The following is a 27,964-nucleotide window of genomic DNA, read 5'->3' as shown; positions in this document are numbered from 1 at the left end:
GAGAGAGCTAGCAAGACCATCAGTCATCTGTCAGGTCCCCCAACTCAATAGGAAGCAGGACAATGTAGCAGTTAATTTGTGGCTTCTGAAGCTAGCTGCCGAAGGTTCAAATCCCATCCCTTGCTAGTATGGCATTGCTCAAGCTATCCCTTCTGTCAAATGGGGGTAATAATGATTCATCTCCCATAAGGTCCTTATAAGGATAAGGCAAATTGGTTTGCATAAAGCATTTATTTACAGCAGTACTCGCAACAAAGTAAGTGCTATATAAGTATAAGCCATTTTTATTACCATAAGCAAAGCTTTCTACATTGGTTGACTTGATAAACTTCTGGCAAACTTTTTTTCTCTTTGGAAATCATTCAGCAGGCACTGTTTACATCCTTTCGCTGCCATATCTCTAGCTTTCACCAAATCTGCCACACATTCCTGCCTTCTCTGTTGGCCTCACTTGGATTCTCCTACATGCTTCCAGTTAGCCAGCCAGAGGATTTTCCTGTCTCTGGGAATCTTGTGGAAAATCTTGCATTTTGGGGCACCTTCTCCTTCAGTTATAATGATATACCTTAAAAGTTTTACATTTACAAATGTCTATTTTCACACTCTTATTCTAAAGTAGAATCAATGATGAACTTTTCTCCCCGTTCAGCCCCATAAAAACTCATTTTCCCCTCTTTTCTTTTCCTCCCAGCTCCTAGACTTCCTTTGGAGGAGTGGCCTAGGTGGTGGGGCCCAGGGCTGAGTAACTGATATTTCCAGGAGTTCCCCGAAGAAGGCAGGGCCAGAGGGAGAGCTGGGAAGGTGGTGACATTACAAAGACAAATGCATGTTATAGATGAGGCAACAGCATTATCCAAGGCTGAGGTGGAGAGCCCAGCAGGCCAGGGCCACATCTTGGTGGGGTAGGGTCTGATTCACATTGAGGCAGAGGTGAGTCTCCTTCCTTCTCCTTCTGATGGGTTGGTGGAGTTACAAGCCAGGGAAGGAAGGAAAGGGTCCCAGATCCAGATTTGCTCTTTCTGAAATCCAGGGCTTCCCCCAGGGACTGGGTCAGCCACCTGGGGAATGAGAATGGGGGTCTGAGCTCAAACATGGTGTAGTGAAAAGGACACCGGACCATGACTCCAAAATCTGGTCCTGTCCTGGTCCACTTCTAAGACGGAGTTTCGCTCTTGTTGTCCAGGCTGGAGAGTAACGGCACGATCTCAGCTCACTGCAACCTCTACCTCCTGGGTTCAATTCTTCTGCCTCAGCCTCCTGAGTAGCTGGGATTACAGGCATGTGCCACCATGCCCAGCTATTTTTTTTTTTTTTTTGTATTTTTAATAGAGACAGGGTTTCTCCATGTTGGTCAGGTTGGTCTCGAACTCCCGACCTCAGGTGATCCACCTACCTCGACCTCCCAAACTGCTGGGATTACAGGCGTGAGCCACCGCGCCCGGCCTGTCCTGGCCCACTTCTAGCTAGTTATATATGCTTGGGTGAGTCACGCCCTCCTCTCTCAGTTTTCCTTAATGAGGGGATTGACTCGTTGAGCAACTTACAAGTGTTTTCTCCCACTGAAGAGCAAGCTGGACCAATACGTTCTGCAGCTAAAATCAAACAAGGGTCTCTCCCTAGACCCTTGTAAAATAACAACAGCAATAATAATTAATGTACAGAAGTTTCACAATGTAAGTTCTCCCCCCATAAATATCTCCAAATCAGTGGTACCTGCTACCCTGTATATTAGACTATAATACAAATGGAGTCTGAGTCTGAAAACAACTCATATCTAATAAATTTAAGATTAAGCGATATATATGCTATTCTGCAGTAAGGAACGTGGCTTTCAGATGTTTTTCCACCTGAAGAATTCTGAGAGACATGGGGCCAGGTGGACACCAAGGCTCTTGCAGTGTGAAGTCTGATTCCTCTCTGGGTTTTCAGGGAACTACGGATGCAGGTGCAAGGACACAGCTTCCAGGAGTTCGGACGGTCACGTTCCCACTGACTTTAACATTCCTGGTGACTCAGGGAATGCGGCCGCATTCCCCAAACTCAAGCACTGATCTGAAGAAGCCTCTGTGATCCACCTCGAAGAACGCCTTTCTGTACCGGTCCCGCACACCTACAGCTCACTCTCACAAATACCCCACCTTGGAGTAAACGGACAGACGCTTCCCACCAGCTGGGCTGGGCTGGCTGCAGAGGAGAGCATGCACTTGAAGTTGTATCACTCCGCCCCTGCCTCACAGGCACCTTTTGACTTTTGGGTGGTGGAGTGAGAATAAGAAGGCACCTTACCCTACATCACGGAACCCCCAAACACTCTCTCTGACTAGCCACCCGAGACTGCCCCGCTCTCCCTTCCCACACTCTGGGGTGCGGCAGCGCTAGCTCTTAGCCCTATGGGTGAACAGCGGCCTTGCAACCACATTGAGGCGGCAGGGAGATCATGACTCAGCCGCTGGGGTCTGAAAATTCTTCTCCTCCATCCCACCCTGCCAGATGGAGAAGATGCGGCTCACTGCTTCTCCAGACTGCTTCTCCAGACCCTCTCCCCTGGGGAGGGGGTGGGGGGAGCAGGCTCTCGGTTACTCTGGGTGATCCGAGGAGGACAGGGAGGGCTGGCTCTCCTGGGCGGGAGGTAAGGCACTGGCAGGGGGAGGACGAGGTCGGCAGGTGCTTTTCTGCAAACTGGGGACAATTCAGTCCTGCTACATGGATCCGTGGAAGGAGGGCTTCCACCTCAACCAACCCCTTAGATCCAGGGCGAGGAACTGTGGGCTTGGTGACAGGGACAGCTGTCATATTCTTCTGTGAGGCTGTTTTTGTCTGTTTTCCTCCTTGGGTCTCTCAGCAGGTGGGTTCGTGCCTGGTGCTCCAGTGATGGGAAGAAAACCCACCTCACCACAGCTACTGCCCGTGAGAATATAACCAGGGCAATGGGATGTTGGTGGGCACTGAAGGGGGTGGGGTGGGAGCTGTGGGCTGATTATTTATCATGAGTAGGCAGGAGAGGGAGACCCCGCTAGGCGCTGGACACGGGGGGCCTGCAGTGGGGGGAGGTGCAGGTGTCTCTGTCCCTGAGGAATGGATGCATTTCTCCTGCCTGTTCCCTCAACATCAGTCAGCAGCCACTTATGCAGTGGTGGAGGCGTCTCTGGGCAAGGCCCTGCCTCCAGCCTCTGCCCTCTGCCCCCACTTGGGTTTCTTTGTCAAACAAACAGCAACTCCTCATGGCTGAGGTCTCAAGGGACCGGGGAAAGGCCTGCAGGAAAGGGGTTAGGTTGGACAGGAGAGAGAATGGGCTGGGTGGATAGGGGAGGTGGCAGAGGAGGGGCTGAACCCCAGACGGGGTGAGGAGGGCTGCTGAGTAGCCGCCAGCCCCGGGCCTGGCACGTGGCCCTGGAGGAGCAGCCCCACCCAGGCACCGCCACAGGCTGTCCTAGTCAGGAGATCTCATTGCCAAACACTTCGAGCACAAGGGGCGTTAGCTTCATGCTGCACTCAGGCTGGAAGGAGAGGCAGCGGTACTGCTTGGAGTGCTCCTCATTGAGGCTGCGCAGGTCGGCTAGCTTCTGGATCATCTTGGCATAGAGCAGGTGGCTGCCCGGGGGCGGGTGGCGGCAGCGGATGTATGTCTGCAGTGTGTTGGACAGGCGGTCCTGGATGGCCTCAATCAGTGCGGCGTCCTGCACCCCAGGACGATCTGTGGGCACGGGGATAGAGGAGAAGGCACAGGAGCTCTCAGCTGGGCCCCTCACTGCTCAATCCCACCACCCCCCACCCACACAGACACTCAACGGCAGCACCCCCTGGGCCACCCCTCTGTGACTGCTGACCGGTGATACCACTGCCTGGCCCCAAAGCCCTCCAGTGACTTCTCCGTGCATTTAGGATCCAGACCTAGGTCCTTCCATGGGCGCACCTGGCCCTGTCCCTGCCTGGCCTTGCTCCCTGTCCATGCTCTGTCCATCCCTCAGCGTCCCGATGCGCCGTGCTCTCTGGCCACCAGCCTTCACATCTGTGCTCCCTCTGCTTGGAACTCTGCTCTGCTATCTTTGCCAGACTCTTACTGATCCTTTGGATAACAGCTTAAAAGATCTTCCTCCAAAAGGCCATTCCTGGCAACACTCTACCTCTGTAGCCCAGACCACGTCAGCTTCCCTCCTTCTATTCTACCCTTCTGTAGCATCACTTACTTTATTTTTAAAACTCTTGCCTTGTTAGGAATTAGTAATTAAATAACATTTGTTTAATGTTTCCTCCTAAGCTTCATGGGAGAGGAGCCTGTGTCCTGTTTGCTGCTAAACCCCAGTACCTAGCATAGTGCCTGGTACCTAATAGGTGCTCAATAAATTGTTGTTAAGTGGATGAATGAGTGAGGGAAGGCTGGCTGGGCAGGGGTAGAGGAGCCCACCTCCATTCCTTGAGCCTCCAGTCCAGGAAAGCATCCCTGGGCAGAGGCCATTAGCACAGGCTGAGGCAGGGCCGCCCCTCTTTGAACCTCATCACCGACATCATGTCCCCAAAGTCATAATAACTTCCTCTTCGGCCTTTTCTCCCTCTTCTCACCTCTAACCAGCAGAAGAGGTCAAGGGTCACTGCACATTGCCTCCAAAATCAATCAGGTAAACTATATAGGCAGAACCATCTCTCAGGCTCCAAAGTTTTGTACCCTGCCCGCAAGAAACCTCAAATAACAGGAATGTTGAGCCCAGTTCACGCAAGAGCAGAGCCTGAGTATTGGGAATGCGCAGGCCCGTCTGTGGCCCCAGGAACCCTGCTTATCTAGTTCCTCAGAATCCCCCCTACGAATCGCCTGCACACTCTGCAAGGCAGAGCCAAGGGCAGTGAGGGGCACCTCAGCGTCCACACACCACAGGGGCTCTGCAAACCAGCAAAGTAGGTATTTCCTTCTCTGTGTCTCCTTTTGCTACATCTCCCTTCAGGTTGCCCAGCTGGCCCTCAGCAGGTCTTTGTCCTTCATACTCCCCACTCCCCAGGTCCCTGAGCTCCTCCCTGCCTGGCCCCATACCTGGGGAGACGATGCAGATGGCCATGAGCAGGACATGCTCTTCCTCATGCAAGTTCAGCTTCTTCAGTCCCACCTGGAACTTGATGAGGGGCTCAATCAGCTCCAGGCTGTGTCCGGCTGTGAGAGACAATGGCCAGGTACCGTGGGCAGAGCTGAGGAGCCGCCCACTTACCTCCAACCCCATGGGTCTGACCCTCGCCCTTCTCTCCCTGTTGGTGCCTAACTCCCTCTCATGTATCTGATTGGAGCCCAAACCCCAGGACGGGTGGAGCCAGAATCTGGGAGCTGGAAAAGTTGGAGGTGGAGTCTAGGCATACCTTTGGTCACGTCACTGACGCGGTACTTGTAGTCTTGGTTGCCACAGGTCCAGGACATGTCGTCCATGGTGAAGGACTCATTGGAGCGCAACATGATGACCTCAATGGCACTTGACTTCAGCAGTACGATCTGGTCCTCAGAGGTGAGGTCTCTGCAGGAGAGGGAGGGAAGGAGGTCAGGTTACCAGTAAACACCTTCAAGCCACACAAATCAGTTTAGTGCTTTGACAGGTATACACCTGCTGGGCACCAACATGCACCCTGGGTCTTTCATCGAGGAGCTTGCAGGCTGGCTGGAAGGGACAAGAGTGTTCCTTGAGAGAGAACAGTTCAACACTGTGATCATGTGCCAAGGCCAGAAGTGAAGTAGCTCAGTTACTAAGACCAGAAAAACTCAGAGACCAAGCAGCCAGAGCTATGGGGCACAGGAAACGGAGCCCAGGGAAGCTCCCAGCGTTGAGGCATGAATATGGTGGTCTGCAAAAGGTAGGGCCATGGTATCTTCAACAACACCCAAGTTTTCTCCTCCTCTCCCTCCTCCTGTCCTCCAGTCCTTCTCAGTAGTATATTCAGCCAACTCTGTCTCCAGGATGTCTCTCAAGCCCATGATCTTATTCCCACTCCTACCAGGAGTGCCCTGGTTCAGGGTTCAGAGCTCCAGTGTCTTTTCCAATAGCCTCTTACAGGAATCCCAGACTTGTGTCTCTCCAGTCTCTCATTCATCTTTCTTACCACTGCTGCAGGTCAATGTCCTCTTGCACTCAGAAATCTTCACTGACTCTCAAACACCCTAGGATCAGGCCCACACTCCCTAACTTGGCTCCAACCTCTCATTCCAACTCCCTTTCCCATGGTAAACTCCACCAACCTTCCATTCTAGCAGCATCATGCCACTCCACATTCAGATGCTGTGTGTTCTCACTGCCTTTTTTTTTTTCTTGTGACAGGATCTCACTCTGTTGCTGAGGCTGGAGTGCAGTGTTATGATCATAGCATGCTATAGCCTTAAACTCCTGGGCTCAAGTGAGTGTCCCACCTCAGCCTTCCGAATAGCTAAGACTACAAGCATGCGCCACCATGCTCAGCTAATTTTCTTTTATTAGTATTTTTAGAGACAGTGTCCTGTTCTGTCACACAAGCTGGAGTGCAACAGAATGATTATGGCTTACTGCAGCCTCAAACTCCTGGGCTCGAGCAATCCTCCTGCCTCAGCCTCCTAAGTAGCTGGGACTACAGGTGCACACCATCACGCCTAGCTAATTTTTTTTGAGACGGAGTCTCACTTTGTCGCCCAGGCTGGAGTGCAGTGGCGCGATCTCGGCTCACTGCAAGCTTCGCCTCCCAGGTTCACGCCATTCTCCTGCCTCAGCCTCCCGAGTAGCTGGGACTACAGGTGCCCGCCACCATGGCAGGCTAATTTTTTTTTGTATTTTTAGTAGAGACGAGGTTTCACAGTGTTAGCCAGGATGGTCTCGATCTCCTGACCTTGTGATCCGCCTGCCTAGGCCTCCCAAAGTGCTGGAATTACAGGTGTACGCCTAGCTAATTTTTAAATTTTTTTTGTAGAGATGGTGTCTCACTATGTGGCCCAGGCTGGTCTCAAATATCTGGCCTCAAGTGATCCTCTCATCTTGGCCTCTCAAAGAACCAGGGTTACAGGTGTGAGCCACTGCACCCAGCCATCACCACGCCTTTCAGCATACTACAGCTCCAGCCAGGAATACCCTTCTAATTCTCCATTTTGTTTTTCTGGTCCTGAATCCACTGTGTTTTCCATTGGAGCCCCGCACCTTCTGACTCTTTAGCACAGTTAGGGCCATGTCGTTGTGACACCTTGAACATTGCTGGTGCTCTTATTTTGCCCTTCTCCTCCAGTTCTGCTCTTTACATGCTTGTTTTCTACTCCTTTTTTTTTTTTTTTTTTTTGAGACAGAGTCTTGCTCTGTTGCCCAGGCTGGAGTGCAGTGGTGAGATCTTGGCTCACTGCAACCTCCACCTCCCAGGTTCAAGCAATTCTCCTACCTCAGCCTCCTGAGTAGCTGGGATTACAGGCACCCGCCACCACACTCAGCTAATTTTTGTATTTTTAGTAGAGACGGGGTTTCGCCATGTTGGCCAGGCTGGTCTCGAACTCCTGACCTCAGATGATCTGCCTGCCTCAGCCTCCCAAGGAGCTGGGATTACGGTGTGAACCACTGCGCCCGGCCACTTGTTTTCTACTCTTGTTTGTAAGTTACTTGGGGGCCAGCACCTCCTCTTAATCACCTTACTGTTGCCCACACACTGACCATTGAGCCGTCAGCACAAGATGATCAATAGAGATGCATTGATGATTTGAGAGGCCAATGACTAGTTCCACTATTCTGAGTCACGAATGGGCTTGTCTGAACAATGGCGAGGAAAAGGCAGGGCTCACAAACCATCTTGCTTCTGGCTTTTACTCCCTTTCTCTTCCTGACTGTCTACTTCCTCCTGGATATCCTGTAGATAGGCTGTCACCCCCTCAATGGCTGCATGTTTATATATAAAGATGGGAAGCTGATATTAACTGATGAGAGTGTTGTATCAATGGGTGATAGATGGTGGGAAATGAGAAGGCTTGCATGATCAGGATGGCCAGCAAAGGATCTGTATTGAAAAAAATCACAACGTGCTAGAGTTGGAGGGCCCCTCTTAGGAGCTCTTACAGATGGCTCCTACATAACCTCTGCAGGACTCTCCTAGGGTCAGGGAGCTCAGGGCCTCTGGACACAGCCATGGGGTTGTTAGCGCCGAGATTAATGACCTGTTCTATTGAGCTACAATCCACGTGATAGTACACTCATTTGTGGTTTACAGTTTTGTGGTCAATAAACCCAGAACCAGACTTCTCCACTAGCCACGGGACTTCCTTTGAACCATAGCTAATGGAGTTTTTTAAAAAGGAAAACTACCGTGTCCTCCTTCAGATAGTCTAATGACACGATGTCTAAACATCTCACCATCCTTGTCACTTTTCTCTAGATGCTCAATCCACATTTAAAAAACAAAAATGAACACCATCCCCATTTTTGTTTTGACTCATTATACAAGTAAAACATACTCATTATCAAATCTTTGGAAAATACATAAAAATGTAAAAACAAATTAAATTTGCTCATAACCACACTTCACATTTTGGCGTATTTTCTTCCTATCTTTTTTCTTATTTATTTATTTTAATTTTTTTTTGAGACAGTCTTGCTCTGTCACCCAGGCTGGAGTGCAGTGGTGCATCTCGGCTCACTGCAACCTCTGCCTCCCGGGTTCAGGCAATTCTCCTGTCTCAGCCTGCGGAGAAGCTGGGACTACAGGCATGTGCCACCACACCTGGCTAATTTTTGTATTTTTAGTAGATATGGGGTTTCACCATGTTGGCCAGGCTGCTCTTGAATCCTGACCTCAAGTGAGTCCTGCCCACCTTGGCCTCCCAAAGTTCTGGGATTATAGGTGTGAGCCACCTTGCCTGGCACCTTCCTGTCTTTTTTCTATGCAAATATATATATACCCACAAATATACATAGAGAGAGGGAGTATACATTTAACATACTGGAGCTTATACTAATTCTTTATCCTACTTCCTATATCACTCAAAACTATTTAGCCCAGTTCTTAGAGGGTTGCATGATGTTACATCATAACAGTATACTCTAAGTTATTGAGCCAGTCTTCCATTTATCTACTTTTGAACATTTTGATTGCTTCCAATTTTTGCTATCATAGGTAATTCTGGGAGGAATAACTTTATACATAGCGTTTTGTTCAGTGCCCCACTCAAACAGATGGCCAGCAGTGAACACATCTTCCATGGATGCAGGCCACAGAGGTTTTAGTGGGATCACTGCTTTTGTGATCCAGACATCCTGTTGCTAGGAACACAAACCCAAAACGACCCCAAATGACTGCCCACAGCCTGGAAATACAGGGCCTTTCTAAATACAGCTCACAGCCAGGACCAGGGATGGTGGCGTGGTGGGAGTAGAGGTGGAGTTACAGGGGAAGCCATAAGAGAGCTTGTTCCACGATGATAGGCACCAGCACAGCTCCGTTCCCCCTCCCTCACCTGTGTGACATTTACACCCTCCTCTGTCTTCACGCCTGCAGCCGCTTCTGGGCACCCGAGATGTGACTGGAATTGTGTTGCTGTTTCGTCTTTCCCACCCCCACAGGCAGAGCCCGGCCCCTCCCCTCCCGCATTCCCACGGTACCTCCAGCAGGCTTGTAGCAGGGCTCTTATCTCCTTGCAGCAATTGTTTACATGTCTATCTCTTTCATCAGACACCAAATCCCTGGATGCCAGGGACTGTCTTCTCAACAACTTTTGTCCCTCACAGTTTATGTAAGAAAGCTATTTGTTGGATGGATGAAGAAATGAATGTGGAGAAAGGGCACAGCACGAAGGAAGCATGATAACCCCCAGGGCTCTTCCCTAGGTATGGAAATGGCAATGAAGGTGAAGGCATTTAGCAGAAGAGGGCAGGGCTGCAGCTTATGTGGCCTGGTCTCTTGTGTACTTTACTTGTCAGTGAAGCCTGGGGGTCCCAAGTCCTCAGATCTAAGGCTGCTCTTGGCCATTTAGATGCTGCTGCTGATGCCACCTCCTCCATGCATTTCATTTGCAGTGCCAGCAGGGAGGGAGATTTGTGGGGTGAGACTGAGAGGCTAAGGGAGGAGAGATGGGAGGAGAGAGCAGGCCAAGGCCACACTGTAGCACAGTTCACACCCAGAAAAACCCATCCAGCCCTGCCCCACGTTGGTCTCATGCCCACACTGGAGACTCATCCTGTGCCCCCACACACCCACACAGAAGTCTCATCCTGCCTTCCCCACATCCTCCGCCCCTGCCTGCAGGCAGCAAGATCAAAGCCACCAGGGATGCAGCCACTGTTCTTCTATGTCTTGGAACAATAGAACCCCTAAGTGTGGAAAGCAGCAGAACCAGAGAGCTACTGGGCTGGCCCACCCCGGGCCCAGTTGGAGCCTAGGTTTGGGCTCCAGTCCAGGCTCAGCATCACCTCTGTCCAGTCACAGAGAGTGTCCATACCAGTGTCCCTGCAAGCTCTCTTAGCAAGGCCTGCTCCATTTTCATTGGCATACCTTCTGCTCTGGGACTTCTCAAGTCATACTGAAGACAGAGAAGCCAACCCTAGCATGTTCAGGATCAGTTTAACCCATTTTGCATCAATGGCTGGGCAGCTCCTGTACCTGCCCATATGTACCTCACTTTAGCCATGAGTTGCAAGGACAGACTAGGGGACAGAGGAGAACATGATGAAAGGAAGAGGGCAGACTTCAACTTAACCTCGGGAAGAGAAACTGAGAGTAGTGCTATTTGTGTCAGGGTACATGTGGGAGGGCAATGGATAGGGGCCTTGAGCATGGGAGAAATTGGAGGCTGGGGTTCCTTAGTGAAGGGGGCAGCATTGGAGTAATCCGATTTAATGAGTAACTTTCTTTTTAGGACAGCTTTCCCGTGTATGCAATCTCAGCCACCATTGGCATCACTGAACCTGGAATCACTGTATCTGGAAAGGGCCGTGGGGGCCCTCTGTCCTACTCCCCACTAGAGCAGGGAAAGATGAAGCCTGTGTAGACAAGGACTGCTGCCTGACATGAGGATGGAAGCCGAGTGCTTCTGTGTTTTTTCCCTAGCCGTTTACACAAAACAAGACTTTGGAATATGTGGAGTTTGCAAACAGTAACGTGAAGCGTGGAGGAGGGAGTTGGAACTTGTGCTCTACGGAATGTGTTGTCAGTTCCAAAGAAAGCCTCTGAGGGTAAACCCTGGGCTCAGAGCAATGCCGGGCTCACACAAGATCTGTCGCTTGCTCCTGCCTGCCTGCCTGCCAGAGGGGCCCTCGCTCCTATCACTACAACCAAAATGTGTAATGCAGTAGGAGTGTCTCAGCACTGTCTGCCAGTTTTCTCTTCTTCACCATTTTCACATTAATTCCAGGGGAAGAGCATCGAAAAATTTCTGTTATTTGGGTTGGTGAGAGGCATAAAATAACACAGAGCCAGTTTTCTCAGGGCAGAAACAAACTGGAAAGTTCTGGGTTTAGCTCTGTGAATGACCATCATCTCACTGGCAAGGCATTAATTTCGGCAATAACTCATGGCTTTTCTACACAGCTAAGAGGGCCATACACCAATATATGGCACCTCATAATCTGTTTCCATCCAGAGCCAGCAATGTTAACTCATTTTCCAGCTCCCCATATTCCAGCACTGAATCTGAGCATTAGTATCTAGGAAGCATTTTGCCCCTTCTGCCGGAAATACAGCTATTGCTGCTACTTGAAAGACAATAACATTGCTTGAGATTGATTTACTTCCCTTTCTCAACCATATTGTTTATGTATTTTATGGCAATATACCAAATGAACTTTGGGGAAGAATGAAGATACAAATATATATAAATGTAGCCATTTCCCAACACATCTATTAAATGTGTCAATACTGTATTGTTTTAAGAATATTGGCCGTCAGTGGCTCATGCCTGTAATCCCAGCACTTTGGGAGGCTGAGACAGGCGGATCACGAGGTCAGGAGATCAAGACCATCCTGGCTAACACGGTGAAACCCTGTCTCTACTAAAAATACAAAAAAATTAGCCGGGCGTAGTGGCAGGCGCCTGTCATCCCAGCTACTCGGGAGACTGAGGCAGGAGAGTGGCGTGAACCCGGGAGGCGGAGCTTGCAGTGAGCCGAGATCATGCCACTGCACTCCAGCCTAGGCGACAGAGCGAGACTCTGCCTCAATTGAAAAAAAAAATATATATATTGGCCGGGCGTGGTGGTTCATGCCTGTAATCCCAGCACTTTGGGAAGCTGAGGCCGGCAGATCACCTGAGGTCAGGAGTTCAAGACCAGCCTGGCCAAGATGGTGAAACCCCATCTCTACTACTAAAAATACAAAACTAGCCAGGTGTGGTGGTGCGTGCCTGTAATTTCTGCTACTCAGGAGGCTGAGGCAGGAGAATTGCTTGAACCCAGGAGGCAGAGGTTGCAGTAAGTTGAGATCGCGTCATTGTACTCCGGCCTGGGCAACAAGAGGGAAACTCTGTCTCAAAAAAAATACAAAAAATTAGCCAGGCATGGTGGCACGCTCCTGTAGTTCCAGCTACTTGGGAGGCTGAAGCAGGAGAATTGCTTGAACCTGGAAGGCGGAGGTTGCAGTGAGCTGAGATCGCGCCATTGCACTCCAGCCTAGGTGAAAAGAGCGAAACCATCTCAAAAAAGAAAAAAAAATATTAACACTGCATGAGTATTTAAATATAAGTATTATATACAGTATTAGTGTTAAAACAATAAAACATACGAATAAATGAATGAAATTTATATGAAAGAATTGATAAAGGAGGATCCCTTCTCCAGTAGAACTCCTTATACTTATATATTTTGGCAAAAATGTATCAGTATGGTTAGGAAATGGTCTTTATTTTTTTCTTTTTTGAGACAGGGTCTTGCTCTGTTGCCCAGGCTGGAGTGCAGTGGTGCAATCATGGATCACTGTAGCCTTGACCTCCTGGGCTCAAGTGATCCTCCTGCCTCAGCCTCCCTAGTAAGTGGGACTACAGGCATGTGCAACCACACCTGGCTAATTTATAAAATTTTTTTTTTGTAGAGAAGAGGTCTTACTATGTTGATCAGGCTGGTCTGGAACTCCTGGGCTGAAGCAATCCTCCTACCTCAGTCTCTCAAAGTGTTGGGATTATAGGCATGTGCCACTGTGCCCAGCCGGGAAATGGTCTTTAAATGTACATTTTGATGAAGGATGCCAGGGTCATATATGCCAGTAAACCTATCTCTCTCCAGGATTCCTAGACTGTTTCACAAGTCTACATGGCCAAGCCCTTTCTCTCTATCACTTCATTCTGCACTCAGAGTTGGGGTGTGGAGGAATCATATCGTTGAATTTAAAGAGATAATATGAGGATTCCAGTCAAGCCAGCTGGAGTGAACACAGCAGTGAGCTGGGAGTTCTAGGCCTGGCTCTGACATGCTGGCTCCAACACCTGGAAGGGATCCTGGCTGGCCATTGGACCTCTCTGGGCTTCCACACCATCATCCAGAAAGTGCGGGGATGGACTAGCTCTCCAGTGCTGGCCTGCAGAGTAACGCAGGACAGGCTGCACTTTCTAAATACAGATTTCTGGGCCTACGCCAGAGATTCTGATTTCGCAGGTCTAGGGTAGGGCCTGAATCTCTATTTTAAAGAAGCAATGGAGGCTGGCTGCTGTGGCTCATGCCCGTAATCCCAGCACTTTGGGAGGCTGAGGTGGGTGGATCACTTGAGGTCAGGAGTTTGAGACAAGCCTGGCCAACATGGCGAAACTCCGTCTCTACTAAAAATAAAAAAATTAGGGCAGGGCGCGATGGCTCATGCCTGTAATCCCAGCACTTTGGGAGACCAAGGCGGTTGGATCACGAGGTCAGGTGATTGAGAGCAGCCTGGCCAACGTGGTGAAACCCCGTCTCTACTAAAAATACAAAAATTAGCCGGGCTTGGTGGCCCACACCTGTAATCCCAGCTACTTAGGAGGCTGAGGCAGGAGAATCACTTGAACCCGGGAGGCGGAGGTTACAGTGAGCCGAGATAGCGCCACTGCACTCCAGCCTGGGCATCAGAGCGAGACTCCGTCTGGAAAAAAAATATAAATAAATAAATAAATAAATAAATAAATAAATAAATAAATAAGCCGGGTGTGGTGTCTGGTGCCTGTAATCCCAGCTACTCGGGAGGTTGAGGCAGGAGAATCGCTTGAACCTAGGAGGCGGAGGTTGCAGTGAGCCGAGATCGCGCCACTGCACTCCAGCCTGCATGACAGAGCAAGACGCCCTTTAAAAAAATAAAAAATAAAAAAAAGAAGTGGTGGATGAGTGATCTCCAACCCTTCTTGTAGCTCCGTCTAGGACTCTGACTCTGTTCCCCAGAGATCGCAGAAGTTTCTTACCTGAATCCTGGGATCATCTTAGCAAAGCCAATGACCTTTTGGATGCTGTAACTGACCAGGTCAGCCAGGTGGGGCAGCATGGAGAGCTGGGACAGCTCTAGGGTCACAGAAGGGTCATCTGAATCTTCTTCACTCAGATCCAGATTGGAGAAGCTGGACGAGTCCATCATGTCTGGGGGAGATGAGGGAAGAGAAGGAGCTATTTAAGGATACTTGGACCAGGCCGCCTCCTGCCAGACCCTGCAAAGAACTGGTGTGTCCTGGCAGCAGAGCCAGCTGGGAATCCCACAGTGACTCCACAGGTCACCCTTCAGCCCCAGGCTTCCCTCTGGGACTCTCTCTGCCTCTTTCAGCAGCATAAGGCAGTAAAATCAAACAGCCAGAGACACTCAGAGCAATGAGACTTCCTCAAGCAGACTGTGTGCTGTTCCTACGGATCTCAATCAAAAAAGAATTTGGGACCCATCAAGTCATGGAAAAAAATGTTCAACCTTGCTAATGGTCAAAGAACTGCAGTGTAGAACATCTATACTTTTCACCTACAAACCAGAAACAAAAATGTTTAAATATTGATGCCAGTATTTATAAAGATGCAGGAAATTAGACAATGCCTATGAGGGCTGGGGTGCTAAAGGAGGTGCACATTACTGAAGGTACTCTAGAAAGCTATTTGACATTAGTCAAATAATTGTGTGTACTCTTTGACCAGTAGTCACACTTCCTGGAATTCATTGTAAGGGAAAATTTCCAATAAGTGTAAATATTTAGCTACAAGTATACTGTTTTCTTATTAAAATGCTGAGAAATAATCCAGATATCCAATGGTAGGGGATTAGGTACATTATTGTATTCCAGAATACTATGCAGCCTTTAAAAATTATATTCTGGATGCGTACTAACTGGTATGGAAAAACAATGCAATATAAAAAAAAGCAAGTCATCAGATTGTATACAGCACAATTTCTTTTCTAAATATACATATGTGTTTTTAAAAAAAAAAAAAAAGAAAGAAAGGAAGGAAAGCATGATGCCTCCCAGACTCTCAGTTGAGCTGGAGGGGACAGGTCCTCCAGGGCCAGAGTGGTCCCCAGAGCTCAGGTGGAAGGTGGACCTCAATGGGACCAACACGTTCACCTTCCCACTCCAAATTTCACCTTCTGAAGGGCCCAGGATTAAAATATCACGTAAAGGAAGCTGGTCACCTCCACGGAGGGGGCCATGGGCTGAAGCCTGGCTTAGAGGAAACAGCATGGGCCCAGGAGGCTGATGCTACACAGCTGGAATCCCAGCTTGGCCTCTTCCCCAGTGTGGGCCCTTGGGTAAGTCACCCCCTTCTGTAACAGAGGGGCTGTTGTGAAGACACTGCATAGCGCACAGTATTTATGTAAGTTTCCATTAGGGAGCCTTCCACCTCCTTCCATCCAGCAGCCCCAGGGCAGGTGCGGTGGACTCCTCGCCCCCGCTCCCTTACTCTGTGGAGGACTGAAGTCCTGCTTACCTGGAGAGGTGATACAGTGATCTGAGCAGGAGGAGGAGGAGTCCCCAGAGAAGCTGGGAGTGTGTCTGGAGTTGGGCCTGGAAGGATGGCTCCCTCCACCATCATTCACACGAACTGGAGGCTGGAAGGGAAAGATGGGGTCTCAGACCCACATTTTGGGGTTGCCTTCCTACCTTGGCCCTGATCTCTGATAGGAATGGCTTTGAGGAAGGTCTACAGGAAGGCGAAGCCTCCCAGTGCCAGGGGCAGAGCAGCCTCCGTCCCTACCCCAGTTCTGTTCAGGATGTCCCCTGCCCTCTGTCCCTACTCCCTGGGCCCTGGCTCCACTAGTGCTTCTCCTCTGGACCGGCTCATCCTCCCAGCAGGCAGACATACCCGGAACTGGCAGAAGTCGGAGTAGGTGGGGTCGTAGGTCTTATGGTGGGCGTCCAGCAGTATGGCAATGATGCGCTGCTGCTCCTCAGACAGCTTGGGCCGCAGACTGTCCTTCAAGGCCTCCTCCTCCTTCCGCTTCAGGATCATCTCCCGCTTCCTCTGCACTTCCTCATCTGTCAGGATGACTGTGGGGTGGGAAGGGGAGTCAGGAGGGCTGGCCAGCAGCTCCTCCAGGAAACCTTCCTCCTGCGGTTGGGGGTAAAGGTCCAAGATAGGAGGGGCTTTAACACTCAGGGCTCCCTCGGGGGTCCTCCTGCCACGGAGACTCCCACTCCACTGTGTGAAGAAAAATTGGGTTTGCTATGGTGAAAAGGAAGGCACATGCAAGAAGAAGGAAAAGAGGATTTGAGAGGGGGGATGGTCTGGGCTTTAGGGAGTCGGGGTTCTCAAGAACAAGTTGTGGGACCTTGGGCAAACTCTCTGGGCTTTTGTTCTTTTGTTTGTAAAATGAGAGATTTGGACCATATAAGTTCTTCCAAGGTTCCTTTCTTGTACCTTCCTCCATAAAGTGTGTGTGTGTGTGTCTGTGTGTGTTGACATGCAGGTGGGGGAAGTAATAACACCTGCCTCAAAGGATCAACTGATCTGAGAACTGGATGCATGCCTGGCCCAGAGCAGATGCTCACTAAATGTTAGTTCTCTTCTCTCCCCTACCCTGATGTTCCATGATCCTGAAGAAGATATCAGGGTGAAGAGAGGATGCCAGAGCTCTCATAGCGCTGGAAGTGAGATGTGGAGAGGACTCCTCTATGTGGCTGTCTCCACATCCAGGTTTCCAGACATGGGACTGTGGAATATAGAAAGACTAGACCTCTTTGGTTCTCTGCAAAACCACCCCTCCTCCAGCATGTACAGCCTTGACATTTCTGTCCATGGAAGTTTTCAAGTCCTCTTGAAGGCCCCAAAGGGTGAGGCCTTGCAGCTCTAATCTTAGAAGTTCTCTCCAGCCACTAATCAGGGTGTGGGGCCATAGAGAGCCCCACCACCACCTGCAGGCTTCTGCCTGCCTCCCTGTGCTGGGGCAGCTGTGGGGGTGGAGGGGATGCTGGGAGCAAAGGTGCCTGGCACAGCGGCTGGGCAAACAGACCTCCTGGCTGTGGCTTGCTGAGCGCTGACGGCAGGAGTGGGCACCGGGGCCTTTGGCCTGTAGCTACTTGCTCGGTGCTGCTGCTGCCAGGGCATCTGCCCACAGAACTGGGGAGTTTCACAACAGCAGAGAAAGGAACTAGAAGCCCAGGGTGGGTGAGTTCCAGGCTTCGAGAAAGGTCCATTGGCCCAGGCCCTCAGGTAGGGAGAGGACGAGAGAAGTTGCTGTGGGGTGAGGAAGAGCCTATGCTGGGAGGGAGTGGACAGCCAATGCCACAGGCATGGCAGGAAAGCGAGCGCTACTGCAAGAGATGGCGCTTCCCTCCACAGGGAGCCTGGGAGTAGACCACACCCAGGTGACTGACTCACCTGCCCAAACAGCTGCCAACTCTCCTCCCACAGTGGGCGTCTGCACAGACCCTACCAGGTCAGGCAGGGTGGGAGAGGAAGGGGCAGGGAGCATCCAGGGAAGGCAATGGGGGTAAGCCCTCACTTGGGGAGCCCAAGATTAGGTGTCTTGTCTTTCCTGCTCACCTGGGGACCGGAGTTAGGGAGACCTGTTTCTGCCAGCCACAACATGGTGTCTACAGGCACGTAGCTCAGCCTGACTGGACTTTGCTAACTTTCCGGTGATTCTGTGATGCCATTCTCCTGCCCAGATACTTTTCTCGGCCCCTACTGCTGACCACGTCCAAACTAAAGTTGGCCTCTTCCTAACTTTCAGACTTCACGTCTTAGTGCTTCTGGACACAGCCTCTGTTCTGGGCATGCTGGCATTGCTGCTGGCCTGGGAACATGACCTGCTCATGCTCGCCCCTGCATTTCCAGTTGTGCTAGGTGCCCGTCCAGCTGGGTCTTCTCTCCCCCAAACCTGTATGAGTTCTATCAGTTCTTCAGTGCCTACATCATAGCCATCTTTTTCCATGAAGCATTTCTTGATTGCCCTGATCTGCATCAAGCCTTGTTTTTTTCTGCTGAGCCTCATTTCCTATGCCTGCTACATATTTAGTCTTTCCCACACACATTGACACCCAATTATCTTCTGCTCTGTAAGACTCATGGTTAGCACAGGTTTCAATTCATTACCTATGGAGGGAGCCCAAGAAGTTCAAGGTCTCTTTCTCTAGATTACAAGTTACTTAAGGGCAGGGTCCATCTTACAATTCTTTCTTTTCTCTCCCTTCCTTTCCCTCCCTTCCTTCCTTCCTTCCGTCCGTCTTTTTCTTTCTTTCTTTCTTTCTTTCTTTCTTTCTTTCTTTCTTTCTTTCTTTCTTTCTTTCTTTCTTTCTCTCTCTCTCTTTCTTTTCTTTCTTTCTTTCTTTCTCTCTTTCTTTCTTTCTTTCTTTCACAGACTTTCGCTCTATTATCCAGGCTGGAGTGCAGTGGCACCACGTCGGCTCACTGCAACCTCCACCTCCCAGGTTCTAAGTGATTCTCCTGCCTCAGGCTACAGAGTACCTGGGCTTATAGGCACATGCCACCATGCCTGGCCAATTTTTTTGTATTTTTAGTAGAGACGGGGTTTCACCATGTTGGCCAGGCTGGTCTCAAACTCCTGACCTCAGGTGATCTGCCCGCCTTGGCCTCCCAAACTGCTGGGATTACAGGCGTGAGCTACCATGCCCGGCCTTTGTCTTACAATTCTTATATTTCCCCCATAAAGGCTAGACCGGAGGGGCTACCTGGCCGTGGTGTCTGCTCAATAGTCTGACACCAAATATCAAATGCATCCACACAGATTACACCAACTGTGTGCAAATCATTTTCCTGGTTCAGGAAAGGCAAGTGAGTACTCTAGTGCTGCTTGTCTCCTGCAATGTAGTGAATGGCACCTGGCACACCAGAGAGCTGAGAAAGCTGACCTCTTTTATTGAAACAATTGTTATGGAAAGATTTTCAAGACAGAAAACCTTGTAACGGAACACTTTTAACGTCATATAACCTTTCCCTGATGATTCAGAGGTATCATTCTGAATAATTACTGAACATTGCAGGACAAGGTTACGGCCTCAGAGTTGTCGGAGGCTGTCTGCCCCGCATTGCACGGCTTGGCGTGCTGGGCTTTGGAGTTCTTGGGCTGCTTTTCTTGCTTCCAGTGTCCACGTCTCTGTTAAGCTATGCGTTGTCTTCTTATTGGTGTCTGCCTCTGGAAGTGTGCCTTTCTCCCCCTTAAGACTTACTTCTGATCTCTTGGGAGCTAGAAGTTCTGGTGATCAAGTTTGATGTAATAAAAAGAAAATATTCGTAATGCTGGATAGCACATAAAGAGTTTTTCTATCTATGAGGCACTATTCTGAGAGCCTTTTGTATATTAACTCATATATTTAGCCCTCATGACAACCCTTTAAGGCAGGTGCTATTGTTATTCCCATTTAGCAGATGAGGGAGCTGAGGCCCAGAGAGGCTTTCTACCTTTCTCAAAGTCACACAGCTAACAGTGGTGAAACCAGCATTTAGACCTGGGCAGTCTGGTTCTGGAGTGGAAGGTCATAACCACTAGCCTCTACTGTGTCTGATTACATCTGGTTATAAGTGGACTTTGGCTTTCAGCCATGGAGTTTTGACAGGCATTGTTCCAATCCATCTGAAGAGTGTGAAAATAAAATTAAGTCACAAAGCTTGTAAATTACCCACTTTAAAGAGACAAAGAAAGTTCAAGTTTAACCCTATAACATGATTCCTCCCAGTCACTTGCATCAAATAGCAACCTCCATCTTCTATGGAGGTAATAGAGGAAGAAATGCTGAGATCTACCAGTTTCAAACAGGCCCAATCCGTGAGCCTTCTGCAAGGCAACATTGCTTGAGGACTGAATAAGTCTAAAGGCTTTCACATATGCAAATGCACTGTGATTTATGAAATAATTTGTTTAAAGAGCTTGTTAATTTCATGGGAAATTTCTTATCATTTTTTCAATGGATTGAACCTAAAATGTCATTACTATCATATAGGAAGACACTATACGATATATGAAGCCATTGACCTAGAATAACAGTAAACAGGTTCTGAAAGAGTGTTGGGCTGTCTGGTGATCAGGCATCTAAAGTGCATGAGTTTTGGCATGTGGACTTTGTAAAACCTACATGGCTGCTCAGAAGCTTTTTTTGACTTCCTTTTAAGCTCCTTGCTGAGTGTGAAATAATTTTGCGCAAGTTATTCCCATGCAAGACATGTTCTCTCCTTAACGAAGCCAAGATCTGCAACATAAACAATTTGAAAACATTTCAAGATGCCAAGGATGGGCTAAGAACAACCACAGGAAGAGGACATAAAATGTTTCCAAATGAACGGCACAGACATGATCAGGTTTGGGAGAATCTTACTGATCTATAGACCTGTGGAAGATATACAGAGAGAAAGAAGCATAATAAGGAGCTAATATTCATTGATTCCACACATTTATTGAGCACCTACTATGTGCCAGGTACTTTGCTAGCACCAGAGAGAAAAGACATACATCTGTAAAAACATCAAACAAGTTACCACAATGTGTGGTTCTGTGCAGGACAGGTATAGTATAAGCAAAAAGCAAGAACTCAGTTATAAAATTTCTTGGGTTCCCAGGGTATAAAGTCAACTAAGAATGGAAAAGAGAGAAAATGAGTCTTTGGTGGGACCAAGCTCTCTTCAATCCATCTCTTAGAGCATGTGAAAGTGCCTGGATATGCACAATGGAGTGAGCTCCGACCCACTGGGGCCACGAGAGGCTGCCTCAGGTGTGGCCCACAAGCCTGCCCTTTGGAAGCAGAAAGACCTAGATTAGAATGAATGCTGATACCATCATCTTATTAGCTGAGAGCCATGATATTTTAATTCCTCTGAGCTTCCTCAGCTATTGAAAAAATAAAAGTATTTACATATTTAGGGAGTGTTGTGAAAATTTCAGAAGAAAATGCATGTGCTTGATGTGCTGCTATCTGACACACAGTAGTTGGTCAATACACAGGGTTTCTGTCCTCATCATTTCCCTTCCTGTGCCTCTTCTATGGAAGGCCCACCTCCCTGCTCGGACAGCAGGAGCCTGGGCTTTTAGCTTTCTTCCTGTGGTTTTACAAATATTGAGACACTCAATCGTCTCTGGGATGCTATGCCTTGGGGACAAAACCCAGCCCAGATAAGAAATGTGCAGCTCTCCCAGGGTTCTGAGGCCGGAGGACTTCACACTGGTGAGGCCTCCTGAAGCTGGACTAACCTGAGGCTGGGAATGTCTCTTCCTGGACGATCTTCCCTTCGGGAAAGTAAAAAGCATCAGGACGTTTCTATTTTAACTGGATCCCCGCTCCACCAGCCCATCTAGAACTGAGTACTGCTCCCTGCACTGGGATGAGGAGGGTGGTGTGGCGTGAAGCTGCCTTGGGCATACAGCAGGATGGGGACACAGGACTCCACAGGAGAGAATTAGGCTGGGGTGGGGGTGTCTGAGGGATGGAGTGGACATCGCTTCTGGGCTGCCGGGTTCCCACCACGTGGTAGGGTGCTCCTGGGCAGGGCCCCCTGATTTACCCCAGGCTGGTGCTGCTCTTCACCATGGATGCACCACTGTTTATGGGGACCAGGAGGCAGGTAGGAGGGGACATGAAGTCTGATTCTAGTCCCAGCTTGGCCACCAACTTGCTTTCTGACCCCAGACCTGAGGTCTTTACCTCTCTGAGTCTCAGATCTTCTTTCTGTTTTAAGTCAGTAAGACATCCTCTTCCTCCTGAGGTAGGAGAGGGGCCTCTTGGGCATCAGTGAGCTTAGTCCTGAGGGGAACTCCTTTGGCAGTGCCTTACGAACCACTGCAGTGGAACCTCGTGCCAGTCTTGGTTAGCTGGAGCTTTAGAAACCGGACTCCCTGCTTTGCAGAGGCTGTCTTCTCTGCGGAGATGGGACTGTGCTGAGCACACCTTGTTGGTGCCCACCCTAATGCCTCACCCTGAGCAGGGCCCACTGAGAATGTGTGTGAAGCCCCTTAAGGCACCCGGGCCTCCAGCCTCCACTTCTTATTCTCTCCAGGATAAACACAGGAGCCAGGGCGTGGCAGGGACTAGGGTAGGAGCGACCAGCGTGCCCAGGCCTGCACCCTGTGGTGGTGTGGAGAAACCACAGCCCTGGAAACACCTTTCAGGGCTGCCAGTGTTGGCTGGGGAGCCGTCAGATCAGGAGGGAGGAGTCGTGACCCACAGAAAAGAAGCCTAGGTCAAGGCCCAAAGAGGAGGCCCAGGGTCAGGGCCTCAGCTCTGCCTCTGTGTCCCAACAACAGATAATTTTTTTCCCATTAACGGAGAAATGTGCTATCCTCTAAGCCCTGTTCTGTGACTTATCCTCTGTCCCTGACACATCTTCCTGTTACCTGACCTCTCCCCATCCCCAACCACTCCAAACGGTCCCATAGCCAGGAGGGTCCGCATCTGAGCAACATCCCCACCCCGACTCTGACTCCGACTCCTCAGACCCACAGCTAGCAGGGCCTGGGTTCCGTCCTAGGGCCGGGTGGGGGTCTGGATGCAGATGGCAGACAGGAGTGAGCAAGAGAAGGAGAAAAAGGAATGAGTGTACAGAGAGCACCCATGCCCAGCTGGCCTTGCTCCAGCCCAGAGAGGGCCAGGCTGGCCCCTCCCAGCATCTACTGAATTCAATGGCTACTCTAGTTACCAAATAACTGTCCTAGAGCTCTGATGCAAAGTTCAAGTGTTGTTTTCAGTGATGGGTCAAAATATCCATGTAAATATGCCATGTTGGTCTTCTCCAATCCCAGAGAGGGACAGGAAGTCCTATAGAATCACTCCTCTTTCTCCATCTGGATTCAGAGGGTCGTCCTAGAACCCAGTGCTTCCCTGGCAGACTCTTTCCTCCTGGTCTCTCCCTGGCACAAGCCCTCAGATCTGCTCAAGGCGCCAGAGAGGCTGGGAGGCTGGGGTGGGACAGAACGTGGATGCCAACTATGCTCTGAATACTAATTCTCCCCATCACTCCTGCCCTTCCCAACCCACATCAGCCCTCTCTTCCCAAGCCCATAGAACCTGGGGGTCCTTGAACCTCATTCTTCCCTCTAGGTCCAGGTAACAGGGAGCTGTGAAAAAAGAATGACATCCTGGAGGAAGACCCTGACCCAGGAGTAGAAGGGACTCTTGAAGGCAGTGTCCGGCCTCTCCTTCCTCTCAGGCCCCACTCTGGAGGGACCCTTCCAGGGCCTGACACCAACACACAGATCCTCGAGAGGTGCACAGGGCCGCTGAGTGCATCTGACCCTGGACTTCCAGCTGCCCTGTCACCAGCTGCTGGTCCCACTGAGGCCCTGGCCCCAGATGCTGGCAGCTACAGAGGAAGGGCAGGCAGACCCTCTGCCCAAACTTGCAGGAGAGTGGCCAAGGCCTTTCCCTGACTCCACTTCAGGCCCAAACCCTGCCCAGCCCCTGGACACTCACACTCCTTCATCATGCCGATGTCCACACAGCGTTTGAGCCGGCAGGCCTGGCAGTGGCGCCGGTTGTCCTTGGTGATGCGGCAGTCCCCGTTGAAGGGGCAGGTGAATAGTGCCTTCCGCTTCATGCTTCGCCTGCCGAGAGAGCACATACCCTGCCCTGGGTCACTGAACTTCCGGCTCCTCACCCTGTCACCACGGAGACCTGTCTTCTGGGCCCCCTGGTCTCCATTTCTCCAACAGAAGACATGGGGCCCACCCCAGCTGCCAGTCACTCTCACCTCTAGGCTGGGCACCAAACGATTCCTACTTCTCCTTTCACTGCCTGCCCAGCTCCAATCATGGCTTGTACTTACCTTTTTTCTTTTAATTTTTGTTTCTTTGGGGGGACAGGGTGTTGCTTTGTAGACCAGGCTGGAATGCAGTGGCATGATCTCAGCTCACTGCAGGTTGGACCTCCTGGGTTCAAGTAATCCTCCTGCTTCAGCCTCCAGTGTAGCTGGGATTACAGGTGCATACCACCATGCCTGGCTAATTTTTTGATTTTTTTGTAAAGATGGGGTCTCACTATGTTGCCCAGGCTAGTCTGGAACTCCTGGGCTGAAGCAATCCTCTCTCCTAGGCCTCCCACAGTGCTGGGATTACAGGTGTGAGCCACTGCACCCCGACTCTTTTTTTTTTTTTTTGAGATGGAGTTTTGCTCTGTCACCCAGGCTGGAGTGCAGTGGCTCACTCAGCTCACTGCAAGCTCCGCCTCCCGGGTTCACACCATTCTCCTGCCTCAGCCTCCAGAATAGCTGGGACTACAGGCACCCGCCACCACGCCTGGCTAATTTTTTTTTGTATTTTTAGTAGAAATGGGGTTTCACCGTGTTAGCCAGGATGGTCTCGATCTCCTGACCTCATGATCCGCCTGCCTTGGCCTCCCAAAGTGCTGGGATTACAGGCGTGAGCCATCGCGCCCAGCCACGCCCCGACTCTTATACTTACTTTTACAGTACTCTGTTCCCCTTCCCATTTTAAAAAATTACACAGGAAATAACAAAAGTGCATTTCCCTAGAAAAAACCTTTTTTTTTTTTTTTTTTTTTTTTGAGATGGAGTCTTGCTCTGTCACCCAGGCTGGAGTGCAGTGTTGCGATCTCAGCTCACTGCAAGCTCCACCTCCTGGGTTCATGCCGTTCTCCTGCCTCAGCCTCCCGAGTAGCTGGGACTACAGGCGCCCACCACCGCACCCAGCTAATTCTTTGTATTTTCAGTAGAGACGGGGTTTCACTGTGGTCTCAATCTCCTGACCTTGTGACCCGCCTGCCTCGGCCTCCCAAAGTGTTGGGATTACAGGCATGAGCCACTGCGCCCGGCCAAAAAAACCTTTTTAAATATTGAAATCTCCAGAGTAGCCAGCATAATAACATTTAATGAGCCGCTATGAGAAGTAAGGATGCTAGTCTCAGCATGAAGTCTTCTAGATTCTAGAGACCTGTGACTGGAATAGCTCCTGTTCCAGGGATAGATGTGTACATGGAAGGAAGAAAAGGCCCAAACCATAGCTCTAGACATCCCAGAACCTGCCCAGAAAAAGAAGGGGCCAGACAAGCAGGTGGAAATCCTGAGGCCTGGCCTTGGGTTTTTTGAAAGGAAGAGGAAGCAGGAGCTCTGTAGGAACAGAAAACTAGAGCTGGGCATGGTGGCTCATGCCTGTAATCCTAGCACTTTGAGAGGCTGAGGTGGGTGGATCATCTGAGGTAAGGAGTTTGAGACCAGCCTGGCCAACATGCCAAAACTCCATCTCTACTAAAAATACAAAAATTAGTTGGCCATGATGGTGCATGCCTGTAGTCCCAGCTACTCGGGGGCTGGGGGCTGAGGCAGGAGAGTCGCTTGAACCCAGGAGGTGGAGGTTGCAGTAGGCCAAGATCATGCCACTGCACTCCAGCCTGGGCAACAGAGCAAGACCCTGTCTCAAAGAACAAAACAAAACAAAACAAAAAAACCCCAGAAAACTACTGAAGTGTTCTTAGCTAGAAAGGTGGCACCCTTGAGGCTGGGTGTGGTGGCTCAGGCCTGTAATCCCAGCACTTTGAGAGGCCGAGGTGGGTGGATCACGAGGTCAGGAGTTTGAGACCAGCCTGACCAACATAGTGAAACCCCATCTCTACTAAAAATACAAAAATTAGCCGGGCACGGTGGCACATGCCTATAGTCCCCGCTACTCGGGAGGCTGAGGCAGGAGAATCACTTGAACTTGGGAGACGGCGGTTTCACTGAGCTGAGATTGTGCCACTGCATTCTAGCCTAGGCAACAGAATGAGACTCTGTCTCAAAAAAAAAAAAAAAAAAAAAGAAAGAAAAAAAAAAAGAAAAGAAAAGTGGCACCCTTGTAGCCTATGTAAGTTGTGTGTGTGTGCACAAGTGTGCACATTTAAGGGCTCATTTTCCTAATTCGAACATTCTCTCCCACTGCCAGCCACACCACGTGGACTTTGGGAGGCTGCACAAAGGACACCTCCCTGAGGCACCTCCCTAGAGGCTTTTCATCATCCATGTCCTGAGAGTCCTGTCCTCCTCCCAGCCCCAGCAGGAGTAGGCCCCACTTTTCTGACATAGTTAGATGGGGAAAGATGGTGGCGGAATCACTGTCTGCATGAGCAGCAGCATCTTCCAAGGAACTGCTGAGTGTGAAGATGCCCAAGCCTTCCAAGCCAAAGCCCAGCCCCAACCATTTCCTTCCTGGAGATGAGCTACTGACATCATCTGCTCAGGGGCCAGGCGTTAGTTAGGATTCTTGGTAAAACATGACTCACTGTTCACATTCACTAGAACATACATGGGGTTGAGGGGAATCGCACTCATCAATTGACAAGCTTGCTCTAGCAAATGGACAGCTGGGTACCACACCGACTCAGCCCCTGGGATAGAGAAGAGACCAGAGTAGGGCTCTGCTGGCAGTCCCAGGCAGGCCCAGACTCTTAGATCCACAGAGGGCCCAAGAGACCGTCAGTGTAACTCCCTCCCTTTATACGTGGGACCACTGATGTTAAGAAACTTACAGGTGAGGATATTCAGCAAGAAGTGCAGGCTCCTAGGTCTGGAAGTCTTAGGGATCTAAGGCTTAGCCTTTAGCTTCCTGGATTGTTTTCAACCCCAGAAACTTAAAGTGCTCAGTGAAGTTGATGCCCCAAACAGCCCCAGGTGGCTCAATGCCAAGAATGACCCAACAGTCAAGGAAGCAGCTGCTGTTGGTTTTGGACCTTGGCTCTGGTACCCTGCTGTGACAACCCTCATCACCCAAGGGGCCTACTGCAGAGCCAGGGTTGTCAGGAGGTGGAGCAGCAACAGGCTATCAGGGGCTCCTTAGCTCCAAGTCTAGCCTGCCTCAGGCCCAGTCCTAACCCTGCAGTAGCTAACAAGAAAGAAGTTATACACCAGGCTTTTTTCCATCTTCGTAGAAACAAAAAGCCTTTTGCCTTTCACCTTTATTTGTTTACTGCTGCTTTTCTGGAGGGACAAGAGAATATGGAATCATCTTGGGAACTGTTAGGGTTCCCCAGAAACGAGATACAATCATCCCCACAGGGACATCTGTATGTTCCAGGATATGAAATTGGTGTCCCTCCCACAACCTTGTGGTTCTTGAGGCTTCATCCGTCACCACAAATGCTCAGGCCTCAGAATGCCCGTAATTCTCTAAACTTACTCAAGGACCAGAAGTTTCTATTTCAGAAGAAACTCTCATTTCCTTTTTTTTTGTTTTTCAACAACCGGGCATTTCACTCTGGTCACTGAGGGGCTGCTCTGTCCTCCCACTGGCTGTCTTGTCTGGCTCAGAGCTCTTCCTGTTAAGCCTGCAAGGCCATGGGCACCAAGAAGACAGCACATCGTCAGCCTAGCCCAGCCACCACCTACAGTGATGTGAGCCAAAGCCTCTCACCAGACTGGGCCCAGGACTGAGAGCTTCTTGAGGCCCCAGGGCCTATCAGAGGCCCCGTCTGTCCTTCCCCAGGCTCCAGAGATCCTGCCTTTGACCCTCACTTGGGGGCAGCACCCCCAGCTGCAGGGTTGCCTGAAAAGAGATTCCACTGCTTCGCCATCTTTCTCTCATTTTTCTCATGTCACTTTAAATATGAAGCTCCATCTCAGATGTCTATACACAGGAGGGTTGGAGATTGCCACTCAGCCCCACTTTGCCTGACAACAGGAATGAGGCTAGGAATAGGAAGAGAAGGCCG

At 50.1% G+C, this 27,964-nt stretch overlaps 1 protein-coding gene across 4 annotated transcripts in view; it reads right to left on the bottom strand.

Annotated features, from left to right (window-relative positions):
• Nucleotides 1–212: 212 nt before the first annotated feature.
• Nucleotides 213–27,964, bottom strand: part of VDR (vitamin D receptor) — a 63,230-nt gene continuing 35,478 nt past the window's right edge. For all 4 annotated transcript variants that reach the window (XM_055357355.2, XM_004053019.4, XM_004053018.4 and 1 more), the window contains 7 exons: nucleotides 23,741–23,871; nucleotides 16,188–16,372; nucleotides 15,813–15,933; nucleotides 14,315–14,486; nucleotides 5,341–5,492; nucleotides 5,024–5,140; nucleotides 213–3,694 (listed from right to left, as the gene is read on the bottom strand). In XM_055357355.2, the coding sequence (XP_055213330.1) occupies nucleotides 3,435–3,694; nucleotides 5,024–5,140; nucleotides 5,341–5,492; nucleotides 14,315–14,486; nucleotides 15,813–15,933; nucleotides 16,188–16,372; nucleotides 23,741–23,871 (1,138 nt within the window). In that variant the 3' untranslated portion in view covers nucleotides 213–3,434. The remainder of the gene's footprint in view (nucleotides 3,695–5,023; nucleotides 5,141–5,340; nucleotides 5,493–14,314; nucleotides 14,487–15,812; nucleotides 15,934–16,187; nucleotides 16,373–23,740; nucleotides 23,872–27,964) is intronic.

Source organism: Gorilla gorilla, chromosome 10 (assembly GCF_029281585.2).
Source record: "Gorilla gorilla gorilla isolate KB3781 chromosome 10, NHGRI_mGorGor1-v2.1_pri, whole genome shotgun sequence".
NCBI classification, from domain to species: domain Eukaryota; kingdom Metazoa; phylum Chordata; class Mammalia; order Primates; family Hominidae; genus Gorilla; species Gorilla gorilla.
Note: the sequence above shows the minus strand (reverse complement) of the source record. Positions and strands in the feature narration are given on the sequence as shown.